The sequence below is a fragment of the Daphnia carinata genome, chromosome 10 (assembly GCF_022539665.2).
Source record: "Daphnia carinata strain CSIRO-1 chromosome 10, CSIRO_AGI_Dcar_HiC_V3, whole genome shotgun sequence".
NCBI classification, from domain to species: Eukaryota; Metazoa; Arthropoda; class Branchiopoda; order Diplostraca; family Daphniidae; genus Daphnia; species Daphnia carinata.
The window spans coordinates 1,947,575-1,970,437 of NC_081340.1; the positions used below are offsets into that span (position 1 = coordinate 1,947,575).

Genomic DNA, 22,863 nt, shown 5'->3' on the forward strand with positions numbered 1-22,863 from the left:
TGTTAACTGCCGTACAGGCAGATGTATAAACCATATCGAACATTCAGAAACTTAACCATTATGACTGCATATGCAACGAATCAATAGGTTTTAGTCTAAGAGTAACAGAGTAACCTAAAATAGTCAGGTGATTTTGCCCATGGCCTCCAGGTATTTTGGAAAAAGGATTTTCGCGTCTTGGTTGTTTTCCTCACACAACAGAAAGACGACCTCAGTCTGTGGTCCGAATACCACACTGTGATCAGATTTATGTAATGTAGTTTTTGGCAGTCATACTGTAAACCCGGCTAATTTGCTTAGTAGGCTAACCTATTCAGTTATGCAGAGTAAGGTCTAGTTTTCGTTTTCTCTCTTGCCCTGATCTGTCTACCCCTGAGCAATAAATCTTTGAATAGTACGACGATACGCTACTAGACTTCCATTAAGATCAACGTATGAAAAACGACAATGTGGATAAGTGGAAAATATCGAAAAATTTCTATTTATAATAATAACAACTTAAATGTTGAGCTGTCAAAGCGAAATGTCGTCTGCTCACCAGTTTGCTTGCTGGTTGCAATGAACCAGTGTGCTGCCGAGTCTTGTCTCTAAAGCTTAGTTTACTATTTATCATTTATTTTTAAGGTTTGCGTTAACTAAAGACCCTTTTACCATTATTTAAAAGTGTAAAAATAGCATTAGCTAGTTTCGGAGTTGTTTAGTTATTTGCAAACAAAAACACCTGTTGTGGGGCTAGTATAGGTCTGTAAGTACTATGATATACCTGTTTTGAGGGACAACATGGTTGTGTGAATGGTAAACCTAATTTGAGCTTTTGTAGACTAATCGTGTTCAAGTACTTCGTGATCACTTCACACCCGATAACCATAAAAGAGAAAGCTACGGGCAATGACCGTTTTCTCCGACAACACCATGCAATTTCAGCAGTTTCTGACAGAACCGTGTGAGGTAAAAGTACGAGCAAAACTATTGAGATTTTCTAAATGTCGGCTGTTCATAAATCCGTTGTAATAGATTATACTTTTTTACTCCAGTGAACGAACCGTTAGGTTTTCTCCGTCGCGCCTGAAATGATGTGTACGATGAACATTTGCGTTGGGAAATACAAGTGCTACTCGTCTGCTATTCCGAACTTCTTAGTGCGGATGCATTAAGTATAGAAACGTATTATTTGCCATAAAGAAGGCGTTGAGCATGAAGGCTCGGCAATAGTCCTGCAACCAGCAACATCTGATGATCCCCATTCGCTTCTCGTTATTATCTCGTTATGAATCTACATGAGTGTGATGACCTTGTGCCATGGTACGATTCCGAGTTCGATGTGAAGCGCATAGTAGAATCTATGTGCGTGGTTTTCAACTTTACTGTAGGCATGTTCAAGTGAGGCTAACGAACTTTAAAATGCAATAGGTTGGGTCCAGTTTTGTCCAAAAGGGTTTCAAGCAAATGATTTTTCACACTTGCATAGCGATAGCTGGCAACAAAAAGACTCTTTCGGTTGCTATCGTCTTTATATGGATTGCTGAAATTATTGCAGCATTAAGCATTACTTATATAACCTCAAAATGAAAAAAAGCACCTAGAATAAATAAAAACTTTTCATGAGTGAGCAAGTTTACTGCAAAGTAGTATGCATTTTTACACGTATTAAATGGTTTACATAATATTTGTTTTGTTACTTATTAAAGAGTATCTCATTGTCGTTGCCACCGTATTGGCAAAAAAAAAAAAGAAAAAAGACTAAAGAATTGTGCGGTCCCAATTCAACCGTATATTGTTGGCACAGGCTTGTGAAATCAAGAAGGCAGACAAGCATTTCAAGGCAGCCGTCGTCTCGTATGTCATAGAGAAAAAAATTAGTTTCTTCGCTTGAAGAAGTCTGCTTCCACAACTAGACTTTTAAAATGTTTTCTACAAATTATCTCCCATTGAATGTTTCCCTCCCCCAATCAAGTTTTGTAAAAAGCATTGAAAGAGGTTTTTCCAATGTTTGTATCTTCTTTGCTCCCATTTCATTTCCCCTTACTTGTTCCAGACAGATGCCCTGGCCCTTCTTAATGTGTTATGCCCACAGAACTCGGAGACAGGCGGCGGCGCTCGCGTCAGTTTTCGATTTCCAAAATGAATTTTCTGCTTCTTGTATTTTACGCACTGCCAACATTCGAAATAAATTCTGTTTAATATCTCAATGGTTTCCAAGTTAACAAATGAGGTCTGATTTGCTGTATTGATGGCGCAATTTCGATATGAATATAGAAAAGCTGACAGACACAAATTAAGGTTGCCATTAGAAATTGCGCGGAATTCTTTGACCTAAACAAACCCATCCCCGACTCCCGACGTTCACATGTGATCTTTCGACTTCGACAGTTTCGAGGGGTGCGTCAGTTTTTCTAAACGTGGAACCTTGAAGGGGGAATCGTTGCAACAGATGTAAAATTCCTTATCAGACAAATATCGTATTTCGTGCTCTCAACCCCCTCGACAACGTTCTGTTCGAGTGTTTGTCCCGGCGTCATTCTCACTTGTGGCGTCAACGTGGCAGCTCGCATCTTCGAGAATGAAAACGTCAATTTGGGAGTTCTCAGTGGGACTTTGCGTCTATTTTTTTGCCAACTTTACACAGGCCACCTTTCGCGATGACCCCAATGTTCTTGTCACTTTGCTCGTCAGAAATAAAGCCCACACACTACCGTATTTCTTAAAACTCTTTGAAGAGTTGGACTACCCCAAAAATAGATTGACCCTATGGTAAAGTGAAGGTTATTATCATGAAACTTTAAAATGTTTTTTTTTGTTCATTTTGCCTCATTTTTTTTCCATCCTTTTCTTCCTAAGAGTTTTGACAACTTATTCTGTAAAGTTTTTTCTTTCAACGTTCTGGTGGGTTGTTTTTGACATACAAATGCCATTGCCCTAGGTGAAGGTGAAACTTACTTTTATCGAGACCTATTTAAGCTTTCTAGAACTCCGGTTAAGGCTCACATGCTTTGTGTGGTGGAAGAAATAATTTCAGTTGGTCCCAACGTTTCCTTTGTCCCACCTGAAAAAATTATTCCCACAGACAAAATAAATATAAAAAAAACTTCTTCTTGTAATCTTTCTTCGTGGTGTTTTAATAATGCAATAATGTACATGGAACAATGTGATTCAAAATGACAAAACTTAATAATGATTTTGTCAACATGCCACTAACAGGATCAAGAGCGATCAAAATCAAGACAAGAGTCTGGAGATTATGAACAAATGGATTGCTTCTGTAGAAAATTCATATCACCACATTTATCACGAGCTGACTTCCTCCCCTTCCGTAGCTGACGATAAAATCCCAACAAATTGGACTCAGGAGCGATTCAAGCACATAATCAATTTGAGGGAAGAAGCCCTAAATAAAGGGCGAGAACTCTGGGCCGATTTTGTTTGGGTAAATTGCTTGATTTACGCACACGAATCAAATTAGGAATTTTTTTTTACGTGACACATCAACGTAAAATTTCTGCTTTGTCGAGATGATTACTAACGCCCTTCAACTGAAGTTTGTAGACTGTGATGTTTTCCTGACCAACAACCAAACGCTGAAGACTATGGTCAACACTAATTACCCCGTTGTGGCGCCAATGTTGGACACACTGAGCTTGTACTCCAATTATTGGTGTGGCATGGGCCTCGATTACTACTATCGACGAACTGACGAGTACAAACCGATCCGCGAAAGGGAAAATAAAGCCTGTCATCGAGTCATCGTCGTCCATTCGTGTTTCTTAATAGATCTGCGTCAGGTAGAATCTCAACGTCTCACGTTCAAACCTGAGAACATTAAGGGGTACAACGGTCCCCATGACGATGTCATCACCTTCGCCATCTCCGGATTTTGGACTGGTAACTGAAAAAAAAAAAAAAATGTGACGTGTCACTCGCATAACAAAATATACGCTTCGTGACCGTGTATGTTAAAATAAACTTTGGCGTTTCTCTTTTTGTTTATTCAGATGTCCCAGTGTACATTTGCAATCAAATCAAGTTCGGCTATCTTCTGTCGCCGCTAGACGAAAGTCAAACGATCCAAGATGACTACGCCCAGTTGACCAACATCATGCTAGAAGCTTCCGGTAATTCTTTCCTCCATCTTTAATATAATAATTTATTTTTTATTTTTTGAGTTTTAATAATGCCATTTCTTTTCAAAGTGGATTTCCCTCCGATGACCCCTCACCAGCAGCTAACAGAATACGTAACGCCACCTGCCAAAAGCACGCTCGGATTTGACGAAATCTTCCTGATCAATTTGGAGCGCCGTCCGGAACGACGTGCACGCATGGAATGGTCCATGAATCAGCTCGGCCTCAAGCACAAATTAATCAACGCCGTGGATGGAAAGTAAGACATTTCTTTTTTTTTTTTTTTTTTTTTTTTCTTTCGTCCGTCAACTAATAACTACTGGCAGCGGCCTGTCAACGACAGAGATTATCTCTCTCGGCTATAGTAAACAAACAAAAAAGACATGTATTACATCGATACTGCATGCCCCGATTGGTTGATGCAACAAGGAAAGCAAGGAGTGAGGGAAAGGAGGTTGAATGTTACGCTCGTTTTTTTGTTATCGGTGCCGTCAAAAACACTTCGCTGCGACATCCATTAAGGAACCGAGTATACGAAAACAAAGAAAAATTAGACCAGCATAAAATTTGGGATTCCGCTTGAAACGTGTGCAACAAACACACTAACCGTGAAAGCGTCGCCATTTATGGCCATTGCTCGATTAAATATTGTCACATTATTCACGCGCGAGTTGGTCTCTTGAACGCTAACCAGGTCGATTGCTGTATATGTTTATCTCGGTATCGAGTGTTGTTGGTGTGTGCTGCGATGAATCGCTTCCCCCATTTCTTTTTTTGTTTAAACCAACTGTCGTGTGTTTGCGTAATGTACGGGGATTGAAAATGGCGCTGCGTCCGCTTTATCCATCGACGCGTTCAGCGTCACGTTGATCAACGATGACGGCCGTTTGGTGGGACGCTTCGACTAACCCGTTGCTATTTGCGCGATTGATTTTCGGTTGGTTGAACCGTATGGAGCGTCGTGTTTGAATTGATGGGTGATTATGTATGGTCGAATGGGCCATTGAATTGTTGCCGAGCAGGAGACTGCGATTAAAATGAACCATCGTGCCGTCGTCGTCGGGTCCGCCACCTTCCCCACCGCCCCACCAGCGGCAGCGCGGGAACCATTTGGACAGCACCTGATAGCGCATCCGATGGAAAGCCACTTTGAAGTCTTTCATGCGCGCCGTGTAGATAATAGGATCGAGGAACGATTTGAGAACGATCAGGCTGTTGACTGTGATGCCGATAGGCAGCGTCACAATCGGTTCGAGGCTTTCAAAAGTCACGATGCAATCCTTGCAATAAACGATGAACCAAATGACAGCCGGCATCCAGCCCAGAATGAAAGTGCCGACAATCAGCAGCGTCGTGATGATGGCCTATCACAAAATTTTTTTTTTTCGTTTTAAATCAGCATTTTTTTTGCATAATTGGGGAACATAAATGCGTCACCTTGACGTTTCTGTTGACGGCGTTGTTGCTATGATCGATGCTCTCCGAATTGGCGGACACGGAGCAGTTGTTACGCTGGCGGTGGAATGACGTCGATTTACCACTTGGTGGTAGCCGTTGTCCCGGCGAAACGGACGGCGGATGAGACGGGTAACGCAAACTGGTTGTCGTTTCCATGACGACCGTGCTGTGCGCCCTCGTCGAGGAGACGGGCGTCATATGTCGTGCCATGGATCCGTGTTGAATCAAGGCCCGGCGATTGGCCTGATGCCGCCGAATGATGATGAAAATGTGACCGTAAATGAGGATCATGAAGAAAAGTGGAGCGAAGAAGAAGCTGGCGTACTGGCCACGGAATCGCAGTTCGCCGATGAAATCCGTCTTGCATCTTTGAGACTTTTTTTTTAGGAAAATGAATTTTTTAAAATCATATCCCAATTTTCGTAAATTTGATTCGACGTCGAAATTGCGCTTACCTGAAATCCTTGATTTTCAATCGATGAAAAGTAGGCGAACAACGCGGCGTTGGGGACGATCCACAGGACGGCCATGCAGACGCTAGCCGCTCGTTTCGTCATGATGGCTATGTTTGCATTTTTTTTTTTTTAAAACAAACAAAGGCAGTATGGTCGTTCATATTAGCTCTACGATTTTCATTTTTGTTATCTACTTGTTTTGTTTTTTCTACAGCGACGCACAAAAAAATAGGCTTTTGTTATTATTGACGGTGGGGGTAGTTATTAGTAGAAGCAAATCAGCTGCAAGTACCACGCACTCGTTTGTTTCGCAATTGACACTTTGAGAATGGCAGTCTTACTTACCGGCATAATGTAGCGGTCGGGCGATGCCGATGTAGTGGTTGACAGCCAGGGCCAATAAGTGAAGAACAGTGACGATGACGGCGGCCATTCGGATGGCTTCGAGGACGAGCATACTGCACGGTCCCCAATCCGGTATGTGCACGTTGTAGACTTTGGGTAGTAAACTATTATTGAGATAGGAGAACAATAAAAAAAAAAAAAAGAAACAAACCCAAAATTGGACATCACTCGTCGATACGGCATTTTTTTTTTAGCGCACACGTGGGGGTTGTTAAACAAAACAAAAAGAAGTGCTATATTTAGCTGCTACTTGTTACTTTTTTTATGTTCGGACTTGTTACGCTTGTTTGTTTTGTCTACTTTTGATATCGACGTGTCGCCATAGGTGGCCATATTATTTTCGTGCCCACTTTCAAATGGAGTTCTAACGGCTAGGCAAATTTTGGATTGGCTTTTGGCGTTAACCAACTGCCAATGTTTTTTATTCTCGGTAGCACTTTGCGGACATGTAAGCTAGACGTAAAAAAAATCGATACGTTTCGTAATAATCACCGCAATTTCATTCATTTCGATCGAGAATGGATACTTTTTAATGTACATCTCGTGTTTTCTTTCACTTTCGTATCGTATACGTAACGCAGGCCACTAGGTAATCCGACAACAATGACCGTATATGAAGCCATGATCCGCTTCTCTTCTTTCATGTGCTCGTCTGTGTAAACCTTTCGTGCGGATAAACGTCAATATGGACAGCACACACGCATTTCGTTCAAACAAAAAGAAGAAAAAAAACTAGATATGATACTTGGCTTTCGTCAGAGTGCGTCCCGCATCCCCCCCCCCTCTTTTGTGTCGTCCTAATGGATTGCGCGAACATGAAAATGTTCAATTTTTTTCCCTTCTCGTCGTAACATCCATATCTCTTTTCACGCAGCCAGTCTTGTTAATTGGATCATCATTCGATTCCCATCCAGCACTAATGGAATCGAACAGTCCCACTTCTCATGTTTCGCATCCTTCATTTTCTTCCCTTATCTCGTTCCTGTGTGTGTCTGTGTGTGTGCGCTATCCCAAAGACGTTGTAACGAGCGTTACAGTGTCTTGTTAGACGAATGATCTCGCCAAGGTTGAAATCGTATGTTCAATATCGGTGATAACTCGCGTACTTAATGCTTCCCAAGTATTGAGTTGCCCCAAAGCGGGGCAACCCCATCCCCAACGACTTCATTAGCCAATGCTCGACGATGGAAATGTAAATAAAACATGTCTCGTTAAATGGAAAATATTCCCGTGTTTGACACGAAATCAAATGAGCTGTCAAATGTAGACGTCATTCAACGATTTTTTACCTGTTGAAAACGAGCCCGAGTCCGACTGTTAATGAAGCCACGGCATCGGCAGCGGCCAGACTCAAACTGAAGTACATGGTGGGCGTTAGCGGCCGACGCATCCATCTGGCCGCGATGACGATAAAAACGTTGACGAAGAACGTCAGGGCGCAGAAGAATATCAAGACCGGTGTCCACGTCTGGTAAATTTCCGTTATGTTTTGAATTGAAGAATCCGGCACTTGATCATCTGCGATTTCACTCACGTCCGAAGAGCCCGCCATCACCATGTTATTGCAATTACCAAGGGCGTGACTAGCGTTGAACCACAAACACGGCCACATCTCGCCATCTCTGCTTTCCAATCCGGGTGGAGATGGCGAGGCGGACGACCACATTTCCATTTGATTTTCTTGTTTTCTTTGATTTCCTTTTGTTTTTGTTCGGCACCGATTTCGAACTACATTGAAGCGCGAAGTAAATTTTTGGACTTTGATGAATGATTTTAAGATGTCGGGGGGGGGGGGGATTTCTTGTTGTTTTGAAACTCCACTGATGGTTTGTTATTGAGAGAGGAGAGTCAATGCGCTTCTAGTTGGAAAGAAACCTGTCCGTCTTTTGAGGGCTATCACTGCGTTTTGTTGGTTAGTGGTTGGATGTTGCGTCTCTCTGTTCGGTGAGTCGTTTCTCTCGTCGCGAATCTCCTTCTACCGCCCACACTCGGTGTGGCCGCTCCTCTCCACGCAATCTTCCTGTCCGATGCTGGCCGTTTTCCCTCCTGGGGCGGGAACAAACATCTGTACCTTTACAAATATTCTCTATCGTGGCCGGGATGACGGCGCAAAGCCGAGCGCATGCCCAACGCTCTTCATTTCCAAATTTAAAATAAAAGCGAAAATTCTTTTTTTTATTTTATTTTTCGTAAATAACTTTATTTACATTTTTTTCCCCCTTCTCTTAGTCTATTGCAGTGATTTACAATCCTAAATAGGTGTGTTTTATTTATTGATTTTATTTCGTATGCATATTAAAAGAAAAATGGTTTCTTATCATCTTGACTCTAGAAATGACCTCCCACCTTGTTGTGTATACAATTCCGGCCTAATAGCTTTTCCCCATTGGCGGAGAACATTTTTTTTTTCTTTAACATCGGCTTCTGTTTGCATCGCCATTGTGACGGCATAGGCTAATGCTTAATTTTTTTTTTTTTTTCATAAATAAAGAGAATCCTTTCAAGTCCTTAAAGCCTTGCCAAAAACCTGCGCATTCCATTGTGTTCCGAGTTAACAATAGTCTGGCAGCAACAGTGCTGATGCAATAGGCCTCTTGTATTATATCCGCATACGGAACTGAGAACCAATTCAATATCCTTTTATTTTGCCCCCTTACGGCCGTGTTTCATTTCGCCGCCCGTTATCGACCTTATCGGCCATCATTTTTTTTTTTTTTTAGATGTCCCATCATGTTTTTCTTTTGCAAAGTGTTGCTCTCTTCTTCCCAGCTAAAATCAGAGGGCACTCGATAAATCTCTCACTGGATGAACGCGAGCCCCGTGAGCGTTCTGACGGTGTCACGTCAATCAGCGAATAACTCAATGCACGCGTCTTTTGTTAGCTAGCGCCTTGAACATGTCAAATGGAAATGTCGAGAGTCCGTTTTTCTAAATAGCATTTGGAATCCATTTGCAACTCCGCTATCGCGCGTCGATGTCGGGGACAAATAGAAAGGGGAAGCCATGACGAATGGAACGAAATTATTTCCATCAATTGCCGTTCTCTTTTATTTTTGGATGCATTTTTTATTTGAAAGCTATTGAACCCGTTTGGAATTGTCCTGTGATGTTTGGCTGTTGTGAAGCGCCATTTTCCTTCAAAGCGTGTTTTATGTGAACTTCCATCTTTGTTTTCTTCAATCGCATCAAACTTGGATGGAACATCGTGAAGTCTATTTTAGAAGTTTAATTCTATTTTGTGCATATGTGTGCACTACCCGACGCTCGCGTTGATGAAAGATTGCTTTTGTTATGACTTTAACTTTTATGGATGAAACTTGTTGTTTCGGCGAACTTGTCCAAAGCGATGCCGACCCGATAATTAGGTATGCCATTACTCTATGTAATGTCGTCGCGCACATACAAACATTTTCATTTGGCAAAACGAGGAGGTCTACAAATTGTTAAAGAGAGACCCGTCCTCGTGTGTGATTCAATTCTATTGAATTCGATTGTTGATGACCACGCTTTTCTCTGCATAGCTTACATCACTCGAGCAACTCAAACTGGACGTAGGGCTGCGGTTGTTGACGTGAATCTAACGGCTGCGATACACAATCGGTTGCCGGGCAGATTACTGAACTGGCGTGATTCTATTATATATGCCACATATATTTTCAGAATTCTTTTTTATTTATCCCTCGTTTTGCAGTTGACGATGCCGAATCTATAAACGGCCTTGTTCGTGCACACACGTATAGCCTTTTGTCCTGTTATGGTCTTAAAAGCGTTGTCGGCTTTTTCTCGCACAAGAAAAATGGGAAAGAAAAACAGCACCTTAAAAAGCAACATTTCGGTTTGCTCATTCTGTTTGCTTTATTTGCATTTCCAGTTAGCGAATATATGCCGAATCACCAATATACCGTCCGACCTTTTTGTGAGTACGAGTTGCGTATCGTTTGGATAGAGGTGCAGTCCGATTTGTGGGAAGTTTAACAGGATTGAATCGAAGATGGCGCGTAAATTTTCGAACTGACCGCCTGTTGTTTATAACGCTAACGCAGCTGTTGAACGACGCCTGATTTAAAAAAGCGTCGTATCTTGGCGACACCTGGTTTGTTTATCATCAATCATTTTGTTTTTCATCGTAAAAAACAAAACAAAATCGAACGACATCTTCGCTATTTCCGTCAATTTTTATCCACCAATAAAAAGAAAGAAAAAAATAGATAACACTAATATTTAATGCCCGTTTTATTGCTTTACACCAAAGGAATGTTAAACTTCTTCGTACCGCAACTGCGTCGTAGAGTTCGATGGAAAAAAAAAAGAAAAGAAAGGGAACTGGGATTTTTTTCGCTGTGGGTCCATCTAAACAAACTTTGTTTTCTTTCACTTTTTTTTTTTTATTTACCGAGTTGTTTTTTCATTACATCGACGTTGTGTAGTCTGGGGTTCTAGACTCTATATGTGTGGGCGCGTTATATTCAAACCTTTCCCCCAACGGCCGTCACCCAAGAAATAAGTTCTTCCTTCCGTTTTTTTTTTTTTTTGCGCTGCGTTTATAGATATATATATATATACCGGACCTTGCAGCAATGCGTAAGCTGAAATTGGAGTCACTGGGGTCGGTTTTCCATTTTTTATTGTATTACAAATAAATACATAATAATAGCAAAAATATCAGGAATAAAAGAAAAAGTCGAAATACAAAGAAGAAACGCAGGAGTTTATCACGCAACAATGACAATCATGTTTAATAAAATATCGAAGCTGACAGGAATGCCAGTCTATAACTGAGGGTCGATATTACAGAGCTACAAAACAAACGTACCGATTCAGTACACAGATCGTGATTTTTAGATTCGCTCTGTCTTGTTTCATCGTTTTTCTTTTCCACATTGCCGTCTACACACTGTCTAGTTTCAAGCGTGCATATTTGATTAGGTATGTGTATAGCGCGTACATGGATCTTCTTCAACCCACCATCTCTCCTCCCCCCTCTCCGGCATAATATAATATTTTCATGTATACGTGCTTCTCAACTATGAAACAAGGACTGCATTCTGCAAGCTGTGTTTCTATATCGCCAATCGGCTTACTCACTAATCGGCTTTGCCCTTTTTTTTTTTTTCCTATGCTTTTCTGCGTTCTTCTTTATGGTAGCTCGTCGTTGAGCGACAAATTCAGTAGGGCAAGAAGTTTTCTTTTTTATTCTAGGGCGTTATTACAAGTCAAGTAGGACGGCACGTAATAAATGCGGCCTTCTTTTTTTTACGCTGCCTCAATAGTTCAATCGTTACGAACACCAAAATTCTTGCTGACGTCGTATAGATACAAAAATTGACGACATGTCTCCATTTTTTTTTTTTTTTTTTTTAACTTTCTGTCGAGAATGTATCGGGAAAAAAAAGTGAACGGGCAGCTAGAAATGGTCTCGCCCAGCGCTCCCAGTGGCATTGTTGACGTCTGTTGCGTTCGAAACCGAATGTAGAAAAGACCGACAGCAATGCCACACGGTCAACAAATCTCGAAAGTACTCCATCCTCTTTTGCTTGTGATTGTTTATACAATAGGTTCCCCTCTTCTTCTTCTGTTGCTGTGCGTAGTGGCCATCTTTTTCGATTTCGTTTTTTTTTTGCTCTTGAAATATATAAAGAAAAAGATGCACTTCCTTTGATCTCTATCAACGTCTTTGTTGATATCCTTTTTGCGAGAAAACAAGAGACCCTGACGGGTCCAAAGATTCTTGTTATTATTTTTGTTTCGTATCCTTCTCGTTTGGCGACGCAGAATACGTAACAGATTGTATTCAATCTGGCTAGACGCATCGACATTGAGGCGCGTCTAAAGATAAGCAAGAAAACAAAAAAAAAAAAAAAATGTCACGCCATCAGCGTGTGTCTAACAGATTTAGACGTCCGTGGAAGAAGTTTAAAAATATAGCCATATCACGTGCGAAAAAGAAAGGCAACCTTGCGTGTATATAGAATACGACGTTTTTACAATGGAAAGAGGGGGAGCAATATGACGATTCCAAAGAGTATGAATATCTAATATTGTTTGACTACTGCGTTATTCAGACGATTATGAATGAAACAAAAGTCTTTTGTATGTATATGTTTTCCTTTTTTTTTTTCTCTGTGTGCTTGTGTGTGTAAACAGAAGAAAGAGAAGAACAATATCTAGGCTACCAGTTTTGTATATATATATAGCTTGCACGAGTAGAACTGTACATCCGTTGAAAGGGGTGGGGGCGGAGGAGTGTATAGCGCTCAAGTTATTGTTGGTTTGTTTAAGCATTCTAATATGTGTAGTTAACCAGCTGCGGACATGTGTTAGACGCGTTGGCAGCAGTCTATAGTTATTTGTTGAATACTTGTTGATCGAATCGATTCGGAGAAAGTCACCGCAGCACAAAAAAAAGTCAAGTTTATATGTTTTCATCGGCATGCCCTGAAGACGTTGAATATAAAACCATTACTCAAGGAATTCTCGGAAATCGACTGCATAATTGAACAGGGGTGGGGGGGGGGACATGTATGAAAAGAGAGTATATAGGATTTCGCATTCACGCTTTTCAATTATTGATGAAATCCCTCCCTCTATACGGGGGAAGGGGCTCTTTATACGTTACGCTTTCCAGCCCCAAAATTGCCTCCAATTTTTATTGCCAGTCATTCATTTGAAACTTTCGTAAATAAACCCAAGTAAACTCTTCCCCTATAAACACCTTAGATTCATATTTTAATGATTCATCTGTTGTTGGCTCAACTGCATTTTTGTATACCTAAAATCCAAACAGAGAGATTGCAGGCGTACTGGACTGTTTTAAATAATGATACGAAAAGTTCACAATGAAAACTACCAACTAATCCCGAAGCTCGTTCCTTTACTTTCGCATCCACTGCTCTTTATACCCGCCTACGCCTTTATTTTAAATAGTGAAAATGTAATACGCGACGCATTTGCATTTTCATCGAGATGCGTCATAATGGTCTTTAGCCGCATCAATTCTTATAGCTTCTTATACGTTCTCCGTGTTATCCTTTAACGCGCTAAACTCGTCTCCGATTTTATGCTTTCCTCCTTAAAACATTTCGTCTTCATTGGCGTTTGATTAAAGAGCACGTAGTGCCGTCTTCCATTAAAGATTTTATAACCGTCATCACAAACTGCACGATTGCAATGTTGATCCGCTGTGTAGCAAAATATGCGAGACACATGTCGTATGCGATTGTGTTGCTAAACTGCCAGCCCAATGTTTAGCCAACTATCCGTTTGCTTTCCATTGTTATGTGCATGTGTCCTGTACGTACATATCCACAGCATAAACTCGTTAAATAAATATACCAATGAGCCTCATGGTCGTTCAGCAGAGTAACTGGATAAATCTTTCATCTTTGTCGATCTTATCGTTTTTGCGTCAATGCATTGAATTTGATGGCCTTTCAGTTGAACGAACTCATTTAGCGTCCGCTTGTTTTGACAATGTACATCTGGATGTTTGGGGGGAGGGGGGCTGGGTGTAAATGACTGTGTTATTGTTGCTACATAAGTCATGTACGTAAGCCGGGCTTTGTTTATTGAAATGAGCGACATTTATTTGCGCCTTAGGCGTGAAAAACGATGGCCGGTGCTGCATAGGCCTAACGAACAACGTAGTGCATTATGAAGTTGTTTTATTTTTCTATTTAAAGGAATGGGCGTTTGCAATCAAAGCCATGACGTAGTCGTTCCCGATGAACGCCAATCAATTTTTTTTTCGTATATTAGCAGTGTTTTTTTTTGTTTTTTTTTTGCACCGTTCGTCCGGAGTTTGTTTTATCTCATCGTTAAACATTCTCTTTAAAAGATTTTTCTTTTCGTTTTTTTTTTTTTTCGTGTTGAGATCGTCAGATCGTGCCGCTGTTATGCCCCCCTGACATATTTCGTAGTATGCAAACAGGGCGGCAAGTAGAAAAAAAAAAAACGAACGAATCTAAACAGTTTGATGTGCCGTGCCAAACTGTCAACAAACTTTGCTCCCCTTTTTCTTTCTTCGACATGTTTTCCAAACGTTGAACTTTGAATTTTCCGGGCGCCTTTTTCCTGAAATTCTTTGCATCGTTTGCATTTTTTTTTTTGGAACGGAAACGGGAGGAAGTTTCAAAGTTCCGCCGCCGGATCTCCATAGCGCTAAAGGAAAACACTCGAAACGGACGGGGGCAGGATGTTGAGGCTCTTTTGTGTATGCACAAAACCGTCTCGATGGATCAGAAGGGAAAACAAAATAAAATAAAAATATAAGGGTTCGTCGTTCGCCTACAGATGTCGGTCAAAAGCAGTTCTTGCTATAGGGGCATGTGCGTGTCACGCAACAAAAAGAGAGGGGGCACACTTATATCCATTGGGGCAAAAATAATGCGACTAACATGACGACGAGTTGTAATACAAACATCTAAACCGGGCGCCATTCTACAACGTATCAACGTGTACTGTAATCTAGAGACACGCCACTTCGCCAATGGGCAACCACTTGTCCGTTTTGGCATCGGCTTTTGAAAGGGCAAGCTGGCCTGCCTTTGTCGGTCAAAGTAGGTCGTGTGCTATATATATATTTGATCGTTTATAGGCCATTGCACAAGCGCTAATGGATGAAGCACTTGGATAAATTGAATGCCACCAGCCGTTTTTTCGTTCCGCAAAGAAGGAGAGGAAAAAAAAAAGGACGGTTTTATTAGACAGTCAGCGAGTACGCGTATCGGCACGACAGGAAAAGTTATCCTCAATACAGCCCTCCCTCCTGGCCATTTGATTCTCATTAGGCTTCCTGCCTGGCCGGTGTAAACTTTATTCGGCAATGTGTAGACTGCTGAATCAAATGCTTTTATCAAAATCCCCCGGCCCCCCCTTTTTTTTAAGGGCGTGATGTATAAGGGTCGACGAGGATTCTATTTTGTATGGAACGATGGCAACTGAATACTGGTGTTTTTTTTTATCAAATTAATTTAAACAATGTTTATGGCCGTCTGTCGTTTTATAGCACTCGTAGCATCGCGGAAAATGGCAATGTTGCTATTTTATGTGCTACACACTAAATTAGATAGCCTGTACCACATTTTGCGAGTATAGATTGTCTACTCATTAGTGCACATCTTCTCCAAGGGGGGGGGGGGGGATATCTTGCACGATAATGAACGAGATTGCGGAAGAAGTGAAACTCTCGCATTGTTCCAATCATACAAGATTTTGGAGAATTCATTACGCATGTTGGAGTTCTTTCTTTTTGTTTACTCGCTACATCTCTAGACTACCTGTCGAGTCTTTCTACTTATTTTAAACATTAGAGTTGCAAATCAGCAAAGAAAATGGAATCATTCCTCTTTCTTCCAGTGACTTCAACATTCTCCTCTTTGCTTAATTAAAGAGCAAGGATATATAAAATATAGACTATGCTAGTTTTGGTATGTAATTTAAATAGAAAACTCTCCGATTCAGGATTTGAATTTAGACAATTTTTAAACGTTTTCTTCTTTTTTTTTTTTCAATATAAAATGCAACGAAATGCTTGGAAGGAGGAGATTGAAGATGATTGTTAAATGTTTCCAGATTCCACAGTGTGACGAACTGAAATATTTTGCTCCAAAATGTTGCACCGCATTTTGTTGCGTCCTTATAGAAAACGTAAAAAATCAATTATTGGGTGGAGCTATGTCTTCTGACGTAAAGAGCCGTATATACAGTTCTATAGCAACAGTGATCGATCCTCCCGGCGGCATATTTCATTCTTCCTATAACGCCCCCTCCCCGCCCCATCCTTTCTATTTCTTATTGAATTGAAAATGATGAAACGGCAGGAAATGTGACGAAAGCCTATACCGAGTTGATATTATTTTCTATGGAAACATATTTCCTAGACGATAAAAACGAATACAAGTTTCGTTAGAATCTCCTCTTTTTTATCCTTTTAAAGCTAAAGCCACTCACCTTCGTAGGCGATAATGTCAATTTCTTCATTTTTGCTTTCTCACCTGTTCACCGAGTGTGTTCCCTTAGTGCTTCTTTAAGTCGTCTTCTATAACTCACCTCTCTTATTTTTATTAAAAGACACGGTTTTCCACTATCACCCTCGTCATCGCCTTATATTTTTCCCGAAAGTGATTGAACGAAAAGCCGTGGATACAGCAGCGTTTTTTTTTTTTTTAAATTGTCCACTCAAATAGGGTATGTACAGAAATGACTTGGGGTTACTCCGGTAGCAGATGAATCAGCCATAACTAAAACCTATAGAAGCTCTTTCTATCTGTGTGTGTTGCTCTTTGATTTTTGTGCGATGGTTCAGTAACTGCCAATCAATGCAATCCTGGAAACTGAGCTATTACATTTCTCGATAGTTCCTATGAAAAAGTCTTTATGCGTCACAAACATGATGTTATAACGAACTGGCAGATCATCTCGCTTCATCGTTGATTCAACGGTTTAGGTTTTTTTTTTTTACACAACCAAATATCTAGTCCGCTCAGTTCCATCCTGCCGGTCTTGTTCACCTAACAGAAAATTGATTGACGAAATGATTGGAACACGAGTTGCTTTTAGTTAGTTGATTCTTTCAAGCGAAAACCAAAGAATGACAAACTACTAAATTGCATTTTTTGTTTTGTTTTTGTTATTTTCAATTGCAGAACGCTGAATGATTCCTACGTCGCTTCGTTGGGTATTCGCATGCTACCGAATTTCGCCGATCCTTACCATCACAGGTACAAAATTAAATGCTGAATTCAAGTTTTAAAAAAAATTTATATATACATATGTACATCATTTATTTTAGGGCCATGACGATGGGAGAAATTGGCTGCTTCCTGAGCCACTACGCGATTTGGCAAGAGGTACGTTCCAAATCACGGTCACGGTTGCGTGAATGCTCAATTTTTCAAACCCAATCATCAATTCACTCTTTTCAAACGACACACCAACATTAACCCTCGTCCCAGAAAAAAAAATTCGATTTCCCTTTACACAAAAATCAATTTGATTATGTTAAGTTTTGTTTCGTAATCCAGTCAGCGAGTCCGCTGACCTTTTTTTTTTTTTTTTTTTCAAAACTTTTACATTTAATCAATCTACTTTCCTTTTATTTTGGTATCCATCGTAGATCGTCGATCGGCAGTTGGCTGCCAGCATCGTCTTCGAGGACGACATCCGCTTCGAAATCAACTTTGGCAGAAAGCTTACCGATCTCGTCAGCGAGGTGGATCGTTTGCAACTCGACTGGGATTTAATGTAAGAAAACCAACGTCGCCATTTTTTTTTTCCATTTCCTATCGATGCCCTTTTTTTTCCTATGTGAATTTTATTGATTTTCTATAGCGCCGTCCGCCATAGAGCACATTGTACACCAACAATGTTCCCATTTCGAATGATCTCCTTTTTTTATATATATTAGCATCATTTGTTGTTGTTATCGTTTTCTCCACAGCTCCTTTCTTTTTAAATCTTATTTCCCCAGTATGCCATCAGTGTTATTGGTTCTCTATGACGCCATTGCTTTTTCCCGTACATTTAGCTTTTCTCCAATTTTCTCCAAAAAAAAAAGAGAGAGAGAAAGACAATGGAACGTGTTGTCGTCAAGGATTTGTCATTGTTGAGAATTGCGGCACAAGTCCGGAAAAGCAAAAGAAAAAAAATAGGATATCCGATTAAAACTCGTGGGAATAAATGCGAAAAGCGTTGCAAGACTCTCAACGGTCATTTGTTGATTGTTTGTCAATCGTTACAGTTACCTGGGACGCAAGCGGCTGAAGCACGAGAACGAGACGTGGGTGGATGGCAGCCAGCTCTTGGTCAATGTCGAGTATTCCTACTGGACCCTCTCCTACATCTTGAGCAAAGGCGGAGCAGAGAAATTACTGAAAGGCGAGCCGTTCGGTCACCTGGTACCCGTTGATGAATACCTGCCAATCATGTTCGACAGGCATCCGGAGAGCCGATGGAAGGAACCGTTCCCCAATCGCGATTTAAAGGTTTTATTAATTCTACGAAATTTTGCAATTCAATTGATGTGTAATTTTGTTTCATTTTAAAGGCTTATTCAGTTGCCCCTTTGATGGTGTATCCTACCCATTACACGGGAGAGGCGGGTTACATCAGCGATACGGAGTCGTCTGAAATAGTGCCGGACAGCATCAAGAATGCATCGGCCAAAGAAGGGAAATCGGACAAGGGTTCCAAAGAAGTTGAAATTGAGGACAAGATTAAAATCGAACTGCCGGCCATGGGAGAAACGGGCGCCCTGGTCGATGCGACCAGCACATCCCCAGAGGAGATCTCCACCATTAGCAAAGAGTTCCACGTCGAGTTATGAAAAGTGAGCGTAATAACACCGGCAATCAGATGGAAATGAAGAATTGAAAAGGAAATAATCCGACGTAGAGCTCCCCAACTTCCTCGTATAGCAAATGTTAATTATAGTTTTGATTTCTTTCACTTTGTGTTTGAAAAAAGTGCGAATTTCATAACTAAATTTTCAAAATCCTATTTAGCAATAACCCTGTCTCTTCAAAAAAAAAAAAGCGAATTGCTATGCAATTGAAAAGAAAATGAAGTAAAAAAAAAAATATTTTAATAATAAGTGTGTGTATTTTAGTCCACGTGAACTACGATTGATCTGTCTCATCTAACCTGAATTTCAAATGAATCTTTACATTTTCTGAGTGACACTTTTGTTGTTGACACCTTATAAAAAGGTCAGAGTCGGGAACGTCTCAGTTCATTTGCAGGCACCTGCTTCTCGATTTCATTATAGTGCGTATGCCAAAACCCAAAACTGTGTATTTCGTGTATCCTGTCCAACCAGCACATCATACACAAAACTGCATCACGAAAAAGACAATCAAAAAACAAATCAATCTGAGCCATCCTTTATTCTTTATGTGCTTTCTACTTGGTGAAAACTCTATTGCCATCATCTTCCATCTGTCTTACGAAAGGGTTTCCAAAGCTTCGGCAACTTTCTGGAAAACTATTGAATGATTTTTTAAAAAATCAAAATGAACAAGAATTCAATGAATGCAAATGATTCAAGTACCTTCGTCCGGATGAGCTTCGGCGGAAATCTGTTCGAAGCAAAAACAAACAGAAAAATATTAGTTAATCATTCAAAGTAAATGCAAATATAGAAATGTAGTACTGTAAAGAATTAGCAAGTGTAGTTTTCGTTTACAAGTCTTATTGAATTTAGCAATGAAATTATCGTTTATACCGTCCGGCATTTGGAGCCGTAATGTTCGACGACGGGCAGCGAATGCTTGTGGAAGGTATCGAGTCGTTTGCGGATCGTCTCCTCATTGTCGTCCATTCGTCCGGATGTTAAACCTTTGATGTGATATATTCAAATAATTTATCAGCCAAACAAAAGGATCAAAAATGTCTGAATTCAGAAGTGCTGTTTGCCTACCGCGGTTCATCAATCGAGCGGTCATGACGTCATCGCTCAGTTCGAAATAAATGACCAGAGCGCATGGGTTGATTTCGCTCTCGAACTGGATCCCTTGAGCCACCTCACGCGGATAGCCGTCCTTTAAATTCATTGGAAGATTATGCAAGATTGAATGGCTTTTTATTATTCGGGCGTCGGGAGACGTTGCAAAGCACTTACGATAAGGAAGCCCTTGGAACTCGTCAACTTAGAAAGCATTGCTTCCTTCAGCAGATCCAGTACAACGTCCTGAAATCAAAATAATTGCAATTGCAACCAAATTAGAATATCTTTGTTTTTTTTTTAGTTGGTAATTTGCATGTTGCACAGTGGCAAGGCTTCAAAAAGAATTCTTGTTCTATATAAACTACTTGGAGGGGTTAGGTTTTTCTTTATACTTTACTATGTTTATGTGACTGGAGAAATTGTTCGTAGGACATGCTGAATAATGCATACAACTTCATGAAAATAGTTTTAAATTTAAGAAATTTCAATACGAGTTTCATGTTTCTTTTTTTTTACAACAGGTAAAATGTGGGTATTTTTTTGTAGAATAAATGAGATCTGATTTCCTCTTTAAACGACGAGGCAAGAAAACTCGCATGAATTTGAAATCTATTCCCTTGATCTTTTTATTTTTTTTTGGGCGTTTAAAAGTTTTCCACTTTATATCTTTTAAAAACGTATTGCACTTGTAAGCTTCTCACTTTTTCTTAAAGTACTTTTACTGCTTATGTGACGTTCCAACAGAACTGGAGGAAAACAACTTCTGACTTACTTTTTTTTTCTCTTTTTTACCCAATTAACGGCTTATTCAACTGACCTTTTATTCTACAAAAGAACGAGCTCTGGCATTCCATTTTGTAAGGCGTTATACTGTTTTAATTAAATAGTTGTCAGTTACTAATATTTCTGACTTAAAATGTTCACAACGGAGGGCGTTAACTAAGTTAAGTTAACTTTCCAATTACAGGCACTGTGCTGTGTACTGGGATTGTCAAGAAAAAACGTTGTTTTCTATTGCCTGTGACGTCTACGGACATATTCTTATAGGACTAACGTTGCGACGTAAAGTTCTATCGATTCAAACCAAACGGGGAAAAATGCCTACGCTTTAGCTGAGTGATAAAGCTCATGAATGAAATGCTTTATGCATACTGTATCTACGTGCTGGGTATTAATACGGTATAGTCATAAGAAAAACTTTCCGTGAAGCGGATGAGATGATTTTGGTTACATCTCAGGCAAAGGCGCCGCTCGTGTGAACGAAATCCTATCTTCGTGCCAACTTTCCTGCTTGAGTTCTTACTTTTGTTGGGGCGTTTTGCAAAGATTTCGATGCCTGGGCCCAAAACGTTTGCATTTTTACGGACGAGTTGTTTGCCAAACCACTGCAAATCGTGATTAGTCGCTATGAATGGTTGATTAACCACAATCCCATATCTCCAAACAACGGGAAATGCGGTGTGTTACGGGCACGCTTCGCCGACAATGCCCGATCAATTTTACGGCTCGGTTTTCAGCTAGAAACGTATAGTACGAGGATCGTTTCCACCTCAGATCGTGCAACGGGAAAAAAGGCGACTTTGATATCATCTAGCGGCCACTGCGTGATTCAGACGTTCACGCTATACCAATATTTAAAAAACAGCGAATATAACGACATCAATGGCACAAAAACAAACAAACATACCAAGGGTACAAGTTCTCCTCGCTGCATAATATCCGTCAGTTGTTTACCTCTCTCCGAACCGGACGCAACTTCATCACGCAGGAGATCACCCGACTACAAGAATTAAAAAAAAACAAAAAACAATCGTAATCATTTTCATTCGTCTTTAAAGCCTTTTTAACGTTTTGATTTACAGATTTTAAATAATAAATTCTAATATTTTGTGTTACAGCTAAAACTTACCGACAAGTGGGTGTAGCCGTATTTTTCGACGATCTTAGCGCATTGTGTGCCTTTACCGGATCCCGGTCCGCCTGTGTTTCAACACCACCAACATTTTAATGTCTACCCATGCACGTAGATTCTTTCTTTAAGGGGACTTAGGAGATTAAGTTACGAATGGATATCAAATAGCGCAGCGCGATAACGCCCTATGCTGATTTCCGTTTCAACTCGACATTTAACATTTCTAGAAATTATTTGTGCAAATGAATAATGCGATCAACTGACCGATGATAAAGATGATTGGCAAATTGGCCTGGCGGAGGGGAGTGATGTCAATCGTAGAGCGCGCTACCGTAGGAGCCTTTCATTGATAAGTTTTGCAAATAAAATTATATTCGTTAATAAGAAAAAAAAAAAAGGTACTTTATTATTTCAAATTTTTTTTTTTGTGAAATACCATTATAAACCAAGTAGTAAGCACTAGATATCGGCAACGACAGGGCATTATTATCATTGATCCATGTGTAGTTTTAAAAAAAATGCTTTAGTTCTGACGATATATATATATTTAACCTTAACTCATTTTACACTTTTTGTTCGTTATCAGACGCACAATGGCAAAAAATTACCAGCGTTATGTTAAAGTTAAAAAAAAAAAAGAGTAAAAGGAGGTCGTATCAAAGAGATGAACTGCCTTATCCAATGCAGAGCGAAAGTCTGATAACATTCGTTCATAGCCGTTCGGTGTGATAGCCAGTTTCGTTTTCAACTTTCACTCTGCGTATATTTGGCTTAAATACTAATAAAAAAAAACTATTTGAAAATAAAAGCGTTACCATGGTGATTTGCAGGGAGAAATCGTCGTTGTTGGCGAAGGCGAGAGTCAGCTGTAGCTGTTACGCTAAATAATGTACACTGTCTGCTCGGTCTTCGACACTCCTCCGCGTCGGCTGAAAAATGGATGCGTTTCGGGAAACAAAATGTTGTTGTCTCACTGTGTTTCCTAGCTCGCTCGATGGCCGGGCAATACGTGCAGCGTGCAGACGCTGCTATGTGGTTTGTTCAGTGTCGTTTGGCCGCTGTCCAGTGAGTCTG

At 40.3% G+C, this 22,863-nt stretch overlaps 3 protein-coding genes and 1 long non-coding RNA gene across 5 annotated transcripts; 2 read left to right on the top strand and 2 right to left on the bottom strand.

The window, feature by feature from the left end:
- Positions 1–550: 550 nt before the first annotated feature.
- LOC130698305 (uncharacterized) lies at positions 551–2,161 on the top strand. Of its 2 annotated transcripts, none has more exons than XR_009003267.2 (3): positions 551–745; positions 821–948; positions 1,035–2,161. It is a non-coding gene; the product is annotated as an uncharacterized LOC130698305 (long non-coding RNA). The 2 variants fall into 2 exon arrangements; XR_009421895.1 differs by having other exon boundaries at positions 551–741.
- A 164-nt stretch (positions 2,162–2,325) lies between these two features.
- LOC130698072 (glycosyltransferase 25 family member-like) lies at positions 2,326–19,298 on the top strand. The gene is made up of 10 exons (XM_057520875.2): positions 2,326–2,751; positions 3,199–3,424; positions 3,537–3,879; positions 3,990–4,109; positions 4,188–4,377; positions 17,080–17,154; positions 17,226–17,283; positions 17,550–17,677; positions 18,174–18,417; positions 18,480–19,298. Exons 1-10 carry the CDS (start codon positions 2,561–2,563, stop codon positions 18,756–18,758), a joined length of 1,854 nt encoding a protein of 617 aa, XP_057376858.1. The 5' UTR covers positions 2,326–2,560; the 3' UTR covers positions 18,759–19,298.
- On the bottom strand, positions 4,444–8,176 carry LOC130698275 (5-hydroxytryptamine receptor 1B-like). Its single transcript, XM_057521016.2, has 5 exons — positions 7,726–8,176; positions 6,377–6,540; positions 6,032–6,138; positions 5,556–5,951; positions 4,444–5,482 (listed from the first exon to the last, which is right to left on the bottom strand). Exons 1-5 carry the CDS (start codon positions 8,106–8,108, stop codon positions 4,958–4,960), a joined length of 1,575 nt encoding a protein of 524 aa, XP_057376999.1. The 5' UTR covers positions 8,109–8,176; the 3' UTR covers positions 4,444–4,957.
- LOC130698179 (adenylate kinase isoenzyme 1-like) lies at positions 19,206–22,800 on the bottom strand. The gene is made up of 9 exons (XM_057520960.2): positions 22,605–22,800; positions 22,054–22,129; positions 21,787–21,857; positions 21,565–21,657; positions 20,052–20,120; positions 19,851–19,971; positions 19,656–19,768; positions 19,482–19,509; positions 19,206–19,415 (listed from the first exon to the last, which is right to left on the bottom strand). The coding sequence occupies exons 1-9, from the start codon at positions 22,605–22,607 to the stop codon at positions 19,375–19,377; spliced, it is 615 nt and encodes a 204-aa protein (XP_057376943.1). The 5' UTR covers positions 22,608–22,800; the 3' UTR covers positions 19,206–19,374.
- Positions 22,801–22,863: the final 63 nt, after the last annotated feature.